The sequence below is a fragment of the Neomonachus schauinslandi genome, chromosome 12, assembly GCF_002201575.2.
Source record: "Neomonachus schauinslandi chromosome 12, ASM220157v2, whole genome shotgun sequence".
Classification (NCBI taxonomy): Eukaryota; Metazoa; Chordata; class Mammalia; order Carnivora; family Phocidae; genus Neomonachus; species Neomonachus schauinslandi.
The window spans coordinates 619811-633176 of NC_058414.1; the positions used below are offsets into that span (position 1 = coordinate 619811).

Consider the following 13366-nt stretch of genomic DNA (forward strand, 5'->3'; position numbering starts at 1 on the left):
CACCTTGGGCGTAGAGGTTACTCACGTAAAAATAAATTCTTAAAAACAAAAAGCAACAAACAAAACCAAAACGAGGCTCACAGACACTGAGAACAGAGGCGGGGAGTGGGCAAAATGGGTGCGGGGGGCCGGAAGGTGCAAACTTCGGCCATCAAATGAGGAGGACCTGGGGCCGGACCGCGCAGCAGGGCATCTACCGAGAACCGTCCTGCGTGGTGACCACGGTGCTCATGTCATAATAGGTACAAGTGTGGAATCATTAGGTTGTACACCGAAACTAAGATGTTGTATTCCGGTGACCCCTCGATAAAAAAAAGGAACAAATTCCACAGTGGGCACCCAAGCCCACGGCCTTTCCCATTTCCACTGCAGATCAGATCTCCTCAGGCCGGTTGTCTTGAGTCCCCGTACAAACGCCATTCCTCGTTCTCAGGACGTAACTCACGTTCTCCCGCCCATTTCTTACAGAAATCCTCCTCTCGGAAGTGCCATGGAAAACCGGTCTGGAGTTACTGTTTAGAAAGTTTTAGACGTTACGGGCACCCGGGTGGCGCAGTCAGCTGAGCGTGTGACTCTTGCTTTGGGCTCAGGTCATGGATCGAGCCCCACGCTCAGCAAGGAGTCTGCTTCTCTCTCTCCGTCTCTCCCTCCCCTGTGCTCTCTCTCTAAAATACATAAATAAATCTTTTTTAAAACGTTTAGATGTTAGAGTGGGTCTTATTTAGTTTTTAAATTTTTATTTATTATTTATTTATTTTTTTAGAGAGGGAGGGGGCAGAGGCAGAGGGAGGGAGAATCTTAAGCAGACTCCACGCTGAGTGGGAAGCCCAATGTAGGGCTTGATCCCATGACCCGAAGATCATGACCTGAGCTGAAATCAACAGTCAGACACTCAACCGACTGAGCCACCCAGGTATCCTGAGGGTCTTTTTTTTAGTATAAAAAAACTTTTTGAAGAAAACTTTCGGGATGCCTGGGTGGCTCAGTCAGTTAAGCGTCTGCCTTCGGCTCGGGTCATGATCCCAGGGTCCTGGGATCGAGCACCACATCGGGCTCCCTGCTCGGCGGGGAGCCTGCTTCTCCCTCTGCCCCTCACCCCACTCGTGCCCTCTCTCACGCACACGCTCGCTCTAATAAATAAAATCTTCTTTTTTTTTTCCTTCTTAAAAGAGATTTATTCACCTGACAGAGAGCACAAGCGGGGGAGAGGAGTGGGAGAGGGAGAAGCAGGCTTCCCGCGGAGCGGGGAGCCCCATGTGGGGCTCGATCCCAGGACCCTGGGATCATGACCTGAGCCGAAGGCAGACGCTTAACCATCTGAGCCACCCAGCGCCCCTAAATAAAACCTTAAGAAAAAAAAAATTCTAGGAAAAGACACTATTCTCTGTTGATGACTTTTGCGTTCTTTTCTCTTGCTACTTTGGCTTCTGAAAAGGACTAAGACTTCACACAGGCGTAACTGTGGGCCCTCTCAATATACAAACTTCTTCAAAATACGTGCTGAGGTGATCTAATCGTAATTTTATGTTTTCTTAGCCCGCCTTGTAAATCAAAGAGCAAAAGCTCTGGGCAGAATTCCGGACGCAGAAGGAACGCGCGAGGACCCCCCACCCCAGCGGAAGCCCGCGTCTGGCCAGGGACGGTTCACAGGCGCCAGGACTGCCCGGCAGGGCCACGCACAAGACACACAGGATTAGGTGCCCCCTGACGTGGTCCAACAGGAAGTTCACAGTGTTACCCTGGAATTATTTTTGTAAAAAAGCAAAACGGAACACAAACCAACCCGTCTAGATCTGTCAGTGCACAGGAAATCCAGGGGACAGAAAAACATCTTAAATACCATTAGGATGCAGTCAGGAAAATCCACAGAGACAATTCTGTAGAGAAAACACAGTTTCTTCAAAAAACAAATTGTAAGAAAAACGAAGAGGGAAGAGAAGCCTATAGATTGAAAAAGAACAAGGGGCATCAACGAAACGTTAGGATACAGAACGTGCCGGGGCGCCCGGCTGGCTGTCGCAGGAGTGGGTGACTCGATCTTGGGGTTGTTTGAGCTCCACAGCGGGCGTAGAGGTGACGTTAACAGATACAGAAGGTGTCTGCACCTTGATTCAGATAAACCAACGGTAAAGAGCTGAGAGGAAATTTTGGACACTGAAGAAATCTGATACTGTAAAATGCTGTCTTAAGATTGTGATTATGGGGCGCCTGGGTGGCTCAGTCGGTTAAGCGACTGCCTTCGGCTCAGGTCATGATCCTGGAGTCCCGGGATCGAGTCCCGCATCGGGCTCCCTGCTCGGCGGGGAGTCTGCTTCTCCCTCTGACCCTCCTCCCTCTCATGCTCTCTGTCTCTCATTCTCTCTCTCAAATAAATAAATAAAATCTTCAAAAAAAAAAAAAAAAAGATTGTGATTATGGTCCCAAAAGTGCCCCATCTCTAGAGACTCAGTGGGTACGCAGACACAAAAACGGGAGTCAAACCAACCCAGTGGGAGGAGGAATCCGGGGGGCATACAGGTAAAACAGAGCTGACCACAGGACAGCAGCTAGGAGTTGGAGGAGGAGTACACCGGGGTTCATTATACTATTCTCTTTTATTTTTCGGTATTTTTGAAAATTTCCATAATAAAATAAGCTTTTTAAAACGAGTTTTGTTTTGATAGCGCTACATTAGCAAACATTTAAAAATTTTCTTTTTGAATGAAGACTTCCCAGCAGAAAAATGGAACTTTCTGATGGACCATTAATTGGCACATTAATTAAATCTTCCAAGTTACCTAGAAACTGACAAAGTAAGATATTTTCTAAAAATATGGCACAAATTGCTGAATGTTATACTTTATCCATGAAAGACCACTAAAAGCTGGAAGTTTAAGTAAAAACAGAGAACTCTGACAAATTTTAACTTTAATTCCAGGTAAGAGTGTGGGCTCTGGAGTCAGCCAAATCGAGGCTTGTATTCCAGTTCAGCCGTTTTCTGTCTACAAGATAAATGTCTTCTGGCTAATGGTAACTTCTGTGAGCCTCGGTTTCCAGATCTTTAAAAGTGGGTGTAACAGAATTTCTTGATCACTAAAGCACTTAGTTCAGCGCCTGCCACATAGTAAGTGCGCAGTAAATAAATCAGAACAATTCCACTATCCTATTTCATCAATTCTGAATGTACGTTTTCGTCCTCGAGTCCCTCTGGGAATCAGGATGCCTCTCCTAACTGCCGGCATACCAGGGTTTAACTGGCAGCTTTTCCTTCCTTCATTGTGTGTAAAATAATGGTGTGTACTGCAAATGGAGAGCACCTAAGATTCGATATAAGGATATGGCATCAATCCTGGGAAATCCATATTCCCAACTTCTGTTTAAAAATTATTACGAACATAGGATAACCGATTTGAAATTTTAAAAATTTCAAAGTAGGAGCAAAACAGTTCCAACACATCATGAACAGAACAGTTTTGAGACAAATTTTTGTAAAAACTGGTTTATCAATTCCATTTTTGTATAAAACACACGGGAGGACCCTAGCAATCAACACACGAGTGCCGCCACATGGAAAGGTACTTTATCAAACTTTGAGCCTAAGAACGTACAAATGTCTCTTAGCGCGTCTACGGTAATTGTCTATGCTTTTCCATCCGCCTCTTTTAAAAATTCCACATATCCCCATTATTTCTTCTGTCCCAGTTACAGTACAATGACGGGGAGGAAAGGGGTTGGTTAAAACGATGCTCTAAGCGGTTTTCTGCTGTCCCTTCTTTCCAATCAGAGACTTGTGGATGTGCGGGATCACACCTGGAGGGAAACGCACAGAAACACATGAACAACTCAGTGCCTCGACGAACAGCGACCACACAGAAACGCCAGTCACTGAGGCCTTTCACACGCTGACCCTGTGACAGTACCTACAGCAAGGGCTCCCACTCTTGGGGTCCAGGAACCCCACTAAAACTATGCGAAACCAAGAGCACCCACAGCCTTCAGGAGGTTCTCTGAAGGTGATCCCGCAAGGACTGAGAACCACGGCTCACATCTCACCTGCACTCATCCCGACGCATGCCCTGATCTCAGCCCCGACTTCCAAGGGCAGTACCCTGGGCAGTTTCTCAAGATCATTTCTAAGACACAGTTACAGGGTATGGGAAATATTTTAAACACTAGTTTCAAATATCATGTATGAGCTTTAGCCAAGGAGCTAGCTATAATAAAAGTAGCACTGTATTTGGCTACAAGAAGAAATATGTATTCAGATCAGGATGAACAGAAGAAGCCTTCATTGTAATGGACCCAACACTGAGGGACTTCGGCGTGTGTGTGTGTGTGTGTGTGTGTGTGTTCTAGCTGACTTCACATGCACTGGCGACCGCTGATCTCACATATGTCATCTTACAAAGGCCAGTGACGAGCGAGGCTGAAGAGGTAATCCTACGTACCACCCCCAGCGATGGTCGCCTTGATAAGAGAATCCAACTCTTCATCACCACGGATTGCAAGCTGCAAGTGGCGCGGAGTGATCCGCTTTACCTTGAGGTCCTTGGAAGCGTTGCCCGCCAGCTCCAGCACCTATGAAGCACCCAGAGAGAGCAGGTCAGAGGGTGAAGGGTCTGAGGATCGGCGGAGACGTGCAATTATAGCAACAAAGACCCCTGCAGCATCCGTACGCAACAGATACATGAACCGACAACACGGGTCTTTCATGCTTCGGATGCTTTTAGAGGGATCTCCTTACTTCACTGGGCCCTTTTATATCCACTTGCTGTAGGAACACTAGACACTTGAGCAAGAAACGTGCTGCTACAGAAAGAAGGGCGAGGGAGAACACTATCCCTTCGCCGAGATTCTCAATGTGAACATCTAGGAAAATCATTCTTTTCCTATGTCCCTGTAGTCTACTTTCGCCCAGCCCTTAACGGCTGGGATGTATTTCTTAGTACTCGTAGAAGTTTAAAAACATAATGAAAGTAATTTCTCACTCAGAGTTTTTAACATCTCTGGGCCCTATAATCTGCAGGCAGCATGCTTTCTTCTAGAATGGGAATTTTCAACTAAAAGAATTTCCAAGTCCCAGCTGGCCGTAAAACTGCATCTGTAATTTGTTTTTTTGCCTCCCCAGACTACACCGGCATTATACAACTCCTGATGGAAGTCCGACAGAAGTAACTCCCCGGAGCCGTGTGGAGACGGAGCGGCGGGAGCCCTGGTGTGCACCGGAAGCCACAGACACACTTTACAAGCCGCCGGGACCCTACTCCGTTATCCCCTGAGACTCCGGCTGGTCTGGGGGGCGGCCTGGTAGCAGCATCTTTCGAAAGCTCCCCAAGTGATCCTAGTGCAAAGCCAAGGCTGAAAAGTGATTATCCCTGACCTTAGATTCCAGTATATTCTTTACTTCTGCTAATAACTAAACCCCCAAACTTAAGTATCTGGAACATTCTGAGCCAGAAGGCTACGCCTCCACACTTCTTTAAGTGTGCCCCTCTTCAAAGTCTGCCGCGAAGCACACGCACACTGGTGTGAGCTGCAGGAGAAAGCGGGGCAGAGGCTCCCCGCTGCCCACACTAAATCCCTGGCCCAGGACCTTATAGAGACGAGACTGTCTGTAGGTCAAGGACTCAGGGAGGTTAACGGAATGGCAGCGGTGACAATACACACATCAAACTTCCATCTTTCAGCCTCGGTCCCAACCACAGCCCTCCTGAGGAAGAACCTTCCTGTTTCCACCAGGTTGGCTATCACCACCACCTGACTTGCCTGCTACTCTAGTTACTTCCCTGGCTTGGGATGTGACTGAAGGAGTTTCGGAGCCTGAGAAGGGGCCGGAATGGAGGCACTGCTGATCCATCACCCAACTATTAAGGATTAATTAACTTATCTTCCGAAATGTCAAACTGACCAAGATATGGCATTTTATGCATACGACCCCACAGAGAACCAAAAGGATCCACTAGGTCTTTTACCAAATTCCTTATCACCATCACGTATCTGTGATTTTAAAAAATGTATCATCACACTGGCAAACCCTTACCCCACCCCAAATCTTCACTCACAAGGAGTTTCTGGTCTAACCTCACAAAGATCACACAGCAGTGATACGTACAGTCATGGCTCCCTGTGTTACTAGTGTGGTATTGAGAGTATGGGATGCTCCTTTGCCACATCGCTTAAAAATAGGGATTGCTGACCCTTGTCTGAACAAGAGTACATCAAGGTGCCTTTTGACCCTGGTACTGGGTAACAAGCCAGTACGAGGCGTCCAAAAGGGCGTATGTCTTTTTGTTTCGAGCCCCGACTCCATCGGTTCCGGCCCTTCCGAGTGCAGGCCCCTTCCTGACCCCACACACAAGACAGCCCCCCAGCACACCTCCGCAGTGAGGTACTCCAGGATCGCAGCACTGTAGACAGCAGCCGTGGCACCGACCCTTCCGTGGCTCGTAGTGCGAGTCTTCAAATGTCTGTGGATGCGGCCCACGGGAAACTGAAAGACAGACCACCAGGATGGGAAGCACCTGAGAGTCTTAGCCTGTGACCGAAGGCTGAGTAACGGGGGTAACGCAGGAGAGAAGGTAAATTTGGTCGTGCCTATCAGAAGTCAGACCTATCTAGCAACGAACAGTTCCTAGGACCTGTGCATGTCCTAGTAGGGAGCCCCAAATCTTCATGCCACTTACCCTCCGGAGGAGAGAAGAAAAGGTAGAGCACCATGAACCAGGAATTCAACCCCAATATGGAGCGTCATAGCCACGGGCAGAGAAACCACGTGGTGCAGCACCCACTGCACGTCCCACGGGGCCTCGTGTCGTGTCAGGATCATTAACCCCTTCACGGAACAGCCCCATGGGACTTCCTCTCCCACCACCTTCCTCGGGCCCCAGCGCCACCCTTCCTTGCTGTTTCAAGAGGTGATCTGATAGCTAAGAAAAACTAACACCATTTTCTCACCGGGACTCTGAGAGGAGGAACTTTCTCAGCTCACAGGGGTCCTTCTGCCGCACCCCTGTGCCCCTGACCGCCCCCACCCCACCCTCACACTGCTCCCCAGCACCACGGCAGCTCTACCACCTTCCCACTCGCTCCTTTCATCTGCACCTCACTCAAAACAACTCCACGTCTGTGGCAACAGCTCCAGTTTGTCTACATATCTCCTTTCCAAAGGCAAGATTGACTGATTTATGTTTAAGTAGGCGCCACACCCAGCATGGAGCCCGACTTGGGGCTTGAACTCACCACCTCGAGCTCAAGAGTCGGACACCTAACCGACTGAGCCACCCAGGCGCCTCTCCAAAGGCAAAATTTAAAAGGAAATCCTGAAACCCTAACTTTCCTGTCACCTGTTTTATTCCAATCCAAACCTGGCTTTTGCCAAACATCATTCTTTTCTTCCCCCCGCTTCATTCTTCCCTCCTGCTATCTTTTTTTTTTAACATATAATGTATTATTTGTTTCAGAGGTACAGATCTGAGATTCAACAGTCTTGCACAATTCACAGCGCTCACCATAGCACATACCCTCCCCAGTGTCTATCACCCAGTCACCCCATCCTTCCCACCCCACCCCCACTCCAGCAACCCTCAGTTTGTTTCCTGAGATTAAGAAATCCTCATATCAGTGAGGTCATATGATACATTCTTTCTGATTGACTTATTTCGCTCAGCATAACACCCTCCAGTTCCATCCACGTCGTTGCAAATGGCAAGATCTCATTCCTTTTGATGGCTGAGTAATATTCCACTGTATATATATATATCACATCTTTATCCATTCATCTGTCGATGGACATCTTGACTCTTTCCACAGGCTAAACATCATTCTTGAAGGTCAGTGGTAACACTTGAACTGCCAAATCTAGTGGCCATTTCTAGATCAAATTCTTAAGGAGGAAAGGCATGGTATTCTGTTTGTTTACACTCCTTCACTAAGTAATCCTGAGCTCCCCCAGAGCAGGCATATTAGGACCTGCAACCCCATTTCTTCGTCAGCTGCAGAGATTACAGAGTTCTAATGGTCTTCCAGTTCAGGCTGGTCTTCAGGCCTTTCTTTTTTTTTTTTTTTAAGATTTTTTTTATTTGACAGAGAGAGACACAGCGAGAGAGGGAACACAAGCAGGGGGAGTGGGAGAGGGAGAAGCAGGCTTCCCGCCGAGCAGGGAGCCTGATGCGGGGCTCGATCCCAGGACCCTGGGATCACGACCTGAGCCGAAGGCAGACGCTTAACGACTGAGCCACCCAGGCGCCCCTTCAGGCCTTTCTTTCTCTGACTCAAATACCATGTGTTTCTGAGGGTCCACCCGGGTCCTCGTGTTCCTTTCTCATGCTCTACATAGCAAACATCCATAGCATCAACTACCAACTTTACATACGTGATCTTAAACTTGTCATTCTTTCGATCACTCCCTCTTGGAAAGGGGGCTCAGATCTACGACTTTTGGATGTCTTTGTGTGTGTTTTGCTGGAACTTCAAATTACTCACCTGAAATTATGTCATAACCTGTTTCTGCTACAAGACAAACTCCTCTGACCCTCAGATTCTGAGCCTTAGGGAAACCTTTCTCCCCTTGCCTCTCAACCCTACGCCTCCCCTTCCCCTCGTGGAGGACACACACAGGCCTCCCATTCCTTCCGCCCCGCTCCGGCTCAGGTCTGTGTAACCTGACCCCTAAAAAGCACCAAAACAGCCTCCGCTGTCTTCCCGCTGTCACCTGACATTTTCAGGTTTACACGATGCTCTAAAATACAGAATTTACCATCAAGAGTAACTTCACCCCCCTTCCTTCAGTACCCCTGGATCATGTCATCCTCTTGCTCCAAAACTTTCAGTGGCTCACCACAGCCAAGAGGATAAAAGCCCCAACCTTACAGTCTGGCCTTCACACTTTCCTTTTAAAAGGGTCTCTTATATGCAGGGAGTAATTCTCACTCATTCAGAAAATCTTGAGTTTGGGGATTAAAGTTGCAACAACTGAAATATAAGAAATTTGAAAATATTTAGTGTTTTGAGTACATCACTCCAGTCTACAACTGAAGCTACTGGGGAAATATTCAAAGGACAAATGAACAGCCCATTATTCTACCCAAAAGTCTATCTCATCCTCAGAGTTACCATACCACTGCAGATACCTTCTCCAAAAGAAAAATCGAAGCAGACTTACTTTAATGTGATACAATTTATAAAAGAGCCAGGAACATACTTACAATCTAGAAGTAACAGATTTTAAGAGAGCTAAATCACAGAGTTCGTTTAAGGTCATTTCACGACTTGTTTTCATTTAGAAGAATACGAAGTAAAAGACTGTTGTTTTAGGATTTAAATTAAGACCAAATAATCTCATTAAAAGGCCAGCAATACAAGTACATTTTCATAGTTAATGAAACATCTATGGGTCCTGAATCACAACAGTAAAACTAATTTAATAGTGAATTACGAGAGCATCATTTACCTGCAGACCGGCTCTCTGGGAGCGAGACACTGCCTTAGCCTTGGCCTTCCCACTGTCCTTTCCGGCTTTGCCTCCAGCCTAAGTGAAAAAAAGCTCCAGATGAAGAGTTGAAAATGCTATTTCAAAAATATTTGGGAAACAATTTCTTCCAGTTTTACCTCAGGTAGTTAAAAAAACTCTAGGTGATCTCCTTCCTCAATTTCAGATACACATGTGTTATATCACCATTTATTAATTCATATAATCATGATGTCAAACCTTAAATATTTATTTAAAATGAGGTTCCCAAAAGTTAATTTAGGTTAAATTTAACCCTGAAGAATCTTCATCAAGTCAATATAACTTTTACGCTGGAAGTATTTCATAATGAAATATTTTAAAGACATTTAAAAAAGTTGACATGTATCATTTCCACAGAAATAGTCAGAAGTTAGCTATTTGGGGAGAGAGGAAAAAGGGCACCTTAAAGAAACCAACCCTCAAAAACTTACTCTTGGAAACAGCACGTGACCCAGCAATCCCACCCAGGGTCTCCACCCACAGGACTGAAAGCAGGGGCTCCGACCGCGCACGTCCAGACAGAAACGGCCGTGTCTCCGGAGGTAGGGAGTGCAGTGCACGCGTAAAATGGACGAGTGCTCAGCTATAAAGAGGACATTCCGGCACCTGCTCGGACACGGGCAAACCCTAAAGACATGACCCTAAAGGACAAATACTGTTGATGCATCTTACAGGGGGCCCCTGGTCCCAACCAGAGGGACGCAGAGAAGGGTGGTTGTCAGAGGCTGGAGAGGAGCTGGAACAGAGGCTTAGTGCGTAATGGGTGCAGAGTTTCACTGGGGGAAGAAGGAAGAGTTCTGGAGATGACTGGCAGTGCCGGCTGCGTAACAATGTGAATGGACTTAATGCCCCTGACCGGACACTAAAGTGGCTAAAATGGCAAGTTTTGTTACGTATATTGGCTTCCAGCTTACACTAAAAGGGTTAAACAAGCCCTGCTATCAACAGATAGCGAAAGAAATATTCAAAACATCTTACCGCTCACAGACAGGACATCGTACAGAGACGCAAGGGGAAATTACGCAGCCATTTCAACAAATGAGATGCGGGCATGTGCGATACAGAACCCCCACAAACACACTTCTTCGAGAAAAAGGCGGAGCATGTCCGGGGCAGTGAGCTTTTACTTCTGCAACACGGGCACTGCACACACGGGACGTGTGCACGTGCATTTCCGGGAGGTCGCAGCAAGTCAGACAAGTTAGGGGCCTCTGGGGAGGGAACAGCGAGAACCCGGCCTGACAGAGAAACCCAGGTTCTCTTTTGGGCTGTGATTTTACCGGCCCAATCCGATAGGCTTCAGGTTAAAAAAAAAGCTGGTTAAAATTTAAAATCAGTTTACAAGATGGGCCAGCTGTTTCAGGGAGTGGAGGCGAAGCTTTGGACCCGCAGATCCTTCGCAATGCGCATTTCCTAAAACAATTTGTAAGCTACAAAAATCAATGGCACACACCCCGCCCCGCTGCCTATCTCAGTGGTTTTTTTGTTTGTTTTCTTCTCAGCTGGTTTAATGTTTAGCTCCCAAAACGCTGTTAGGTCTCAGCAGGTATTAGAAGCAGGAAAAGCGCCTACAAGCTAATTCCTTCCTTACGGTCGGTCCTTCAGCGACAGGGAAGGCTGGGGCGCCTCTCACACTCCAGTAACTCCCGACCACACGGCTACACAGGAGGGGGACCCTGTGTCATTTCTGGGTTTCTGGCTGCGCTGACACTGAGGTCCCCACTCACTCGTCCAGCACAGAAAGCGTTTTAGCCCCGGAGTCAGAAGTTTACGGCGACGGCCGCTGTCCCCGGGCCGAGTCAGGAAGGAAGAGCGAGCTCCCCATCACGAGCCGCCACCTGCCAGAGCCCGAAGGGACTCTCGTCACGCGGTGCCAGCCGCGGGCCCGCGGTGTGCGCTGTCCCACTCGCTCGGAAAGGCAGCGGGCACCAAGCCGCGGGCTTCCCGAGCCGCAGAGACGCAGCGGCCCGCGGAGGTCCGCGCCGGGTCGAGGGGCTCCGGCCGGCCCGACACCCGCCCGCCGGCCCCCGGGGACGCGGCTCAGCAGCAAGCCGACAACTCGCCGCCGCCGGTATTTTTAGCTCCCGAGACGGGCCCGTGCGTTTGGCCGCTGGCGGAGGGGCGCAGGTCTGCGGCGCTGCCCGGCGGACACCGCGGAGAGGCTGCCCGCCCGCCCGCCCGCCCGCCCGGGACACAGGCCGGCCTCACGGCCCGCTCCCCTCTCCGCGCGCCGGCGCCACGGCGGGCGGGGCGGCGACGCCTCAACAGGTAGCGGCGCCACCCGCCGCCGCCGCACGGCCGCCACCCTCACCATGGTCTCGGCCGCTCCCGCCCTCGCTCCCGCCGAGCCGCCGCCGCCGCCGCCGAGCCGCCACCCCGAGCACCGACCGCCGCCGCCGCCGCTGCCGCCGCCGGAGCCCGGACAATAACCGGGGCCCGCTTCGCACCGCCCCGGCCAATCCCCGCTCGCCTTGCTGGTTTGAACCCCGGCGGCCGCCCAATCGTGCGACCTCTTCTAACCAGGCCCCGCCCCCGGCACCTCCTCCCTAACGGCTGTTTGTTTTTGCACACGGCACACGGGGGCGGGGCCTCCAGCCCCAACACCGACGCGCCTGTGTGCGGGCGGGGGCGGGGCCACGCGCGGCTCTCGGCCTGTCTCCACGGCTCCAGCCCGACGAACGGAGGGGCGGGCCAATGAGGGCGGACGGCTGTCGGTAGTCAGCCAATGAGAACATCGCCCGCGAGCAGGGAGGCGGGCCGCCGTGAACGACGGCGGGGTTAGCCAATGGGTGGGGCGAGCGGAGGTGGCGGTGGCTTTCCCGCGCGTTCTCTGCGCCCGCTCTGCGGCCGGTGAGGAACTTTTGGGACGCCAGCGACGGGGGGCCTAGCTTGTGCGTGTGCTTGCCGCAGGCCGAGGCCCTCGATGGCGGGCGTTCGGGTCCCGGCGGCGCCCGAGCGCGGACAGAACGCGGACACCGGAGTGCGGCCGGCCTCCCCAGGACCGGCCCCGCCGGGGTGGTCCTGCCGTTATCTTTCCGCGCGCGCGGCGCCCTGCGTCGGCCTTTGTCCCTGCCACCGCCTGCCGCCCTCCTCCGGCGTCCGCGCCGGGGGTTCGCTCCTGCGCCTGCAGGGGGGCACGGAGGGGGGCGTCCGCGCCGCCGGCGGGACCCCGGCGGTTTCCGTGGGGGCGACCTGTGGCCGCCGGGGTGGGGGCGGGGTGTGGGCCCAGCATCCCCGAGGCCGGCCCCGGGGCAGGTGCCCTCGGTGTCCCGGCCCGCCCCGCTCCCCTCCCCCGCGCACCTGCAGACTGCGCCCCCGGAGACCCGACCTGTCGCCCTCGCTCCCTGGGTGTGTGGTCCGCACAGGGCACCTCGTTTTCCCGCGGCCGTCCCACGGCGCGGGGTTTGGGTGAGGCCAGGTGCGCAGCCTGGGCCCGCACGGACCTCTGCTCGCCGCCTGCTTCGCTGCTGGGTTGTGCCGGCGGGGAGCCCTGGAGGGACACCCAGACCGGCGGGGAGAGGGACGCGTCTGTCCGCTCTGAGCGGCACCCGAGCAACGCTCTGCTCCTTCCAGGGCCGCAGCCGAATCTGTTCTCCCAACACCCGCAAAACCGGACTGGCGCGCCCTCCCGCGCAGCAGCCCCGCCAGCTCTGCGCTCCGCTCCCGCCCGCGGGTCCTTCCCCGGGGCTCTAAGGTTCTCCCTTTCGTTCTTCAGGGTAACTAGCTGCGAGTTGTCAACGGCTTAGTTCACCCAGCATCAGGTGACAACTCTGTGTCCAGTTAGCAATCCTTTACATCCTCTCTGTTCAGACAGCGTGGTGTTTTCTGGAAACTGACGGACCTTGACTGATACGCACAGGATGCGTATGTTTGTAATGC

General features: G+C 51.5%; 1 protein-coding gene across 2 annotated transcripts; it reads right to left on the reverse strand.

Moving 5' to 3' along the window:
* Positions 1-2451: 2451 nt before the first annotated feature.
* LOC110592591 (histone H2A.V) lies at positions 2452-11877 on the reverse strand. Of its 2 annotated transcripts, XM_021703640.2 has the most exons (5): positions 11799-11877; positions 9428-9505; positions 6356-6469; positions 4428-4557; positions 2453-3789 (listed from the first exon to the last, which is right to left on the reverse strand). In XM_021703640.2, the coding sequence occupies exons 1-5, from the start codon at positions 11799-11801 to the stop codon at positions 3728-3730; spliced, it is 387 nt and encodes a 128-aa protein (XP_021559315.1). In that variant the 5' UTR covers positions 11802-11877; the 3' UTR covers positions 2453-3727. The 2 variants fall into 2 exon arrangements, with proteins under 2 accessions (XP_044776217.1, XP_021559315.1); XM_044920282.1 differs by lacking the exon at positions 6356-6469 and having other exon boundaries at positions 2452-3789; positions 11799-11871.
* Positions 11878-13366: the final 1489 nt, after the last annotated feature.

What these genes read in the sequence shown, in the direction of transcription:
- LOC110592591 (XM_021703640.2), bottom strand. An exon ending in CCCAGAGAGCCGGTCTGCAG is followed by an intron (nt 6,470 to 9,427) that starts GTAAATGATGCT and finishes TCTGTCTTTCAG; the next exon opens with TTTCCCGTGGGCCGCATCCA. An exon ending in TGGAGTACCTCACTGCGGAG is followed by an intron (nt 4,558 to 6,355) that starts GTGTGCTGGGGG and finishes GGTGCTTCATAG; the next exon opens with GTGCTGGAGCTGGCGGGCAA.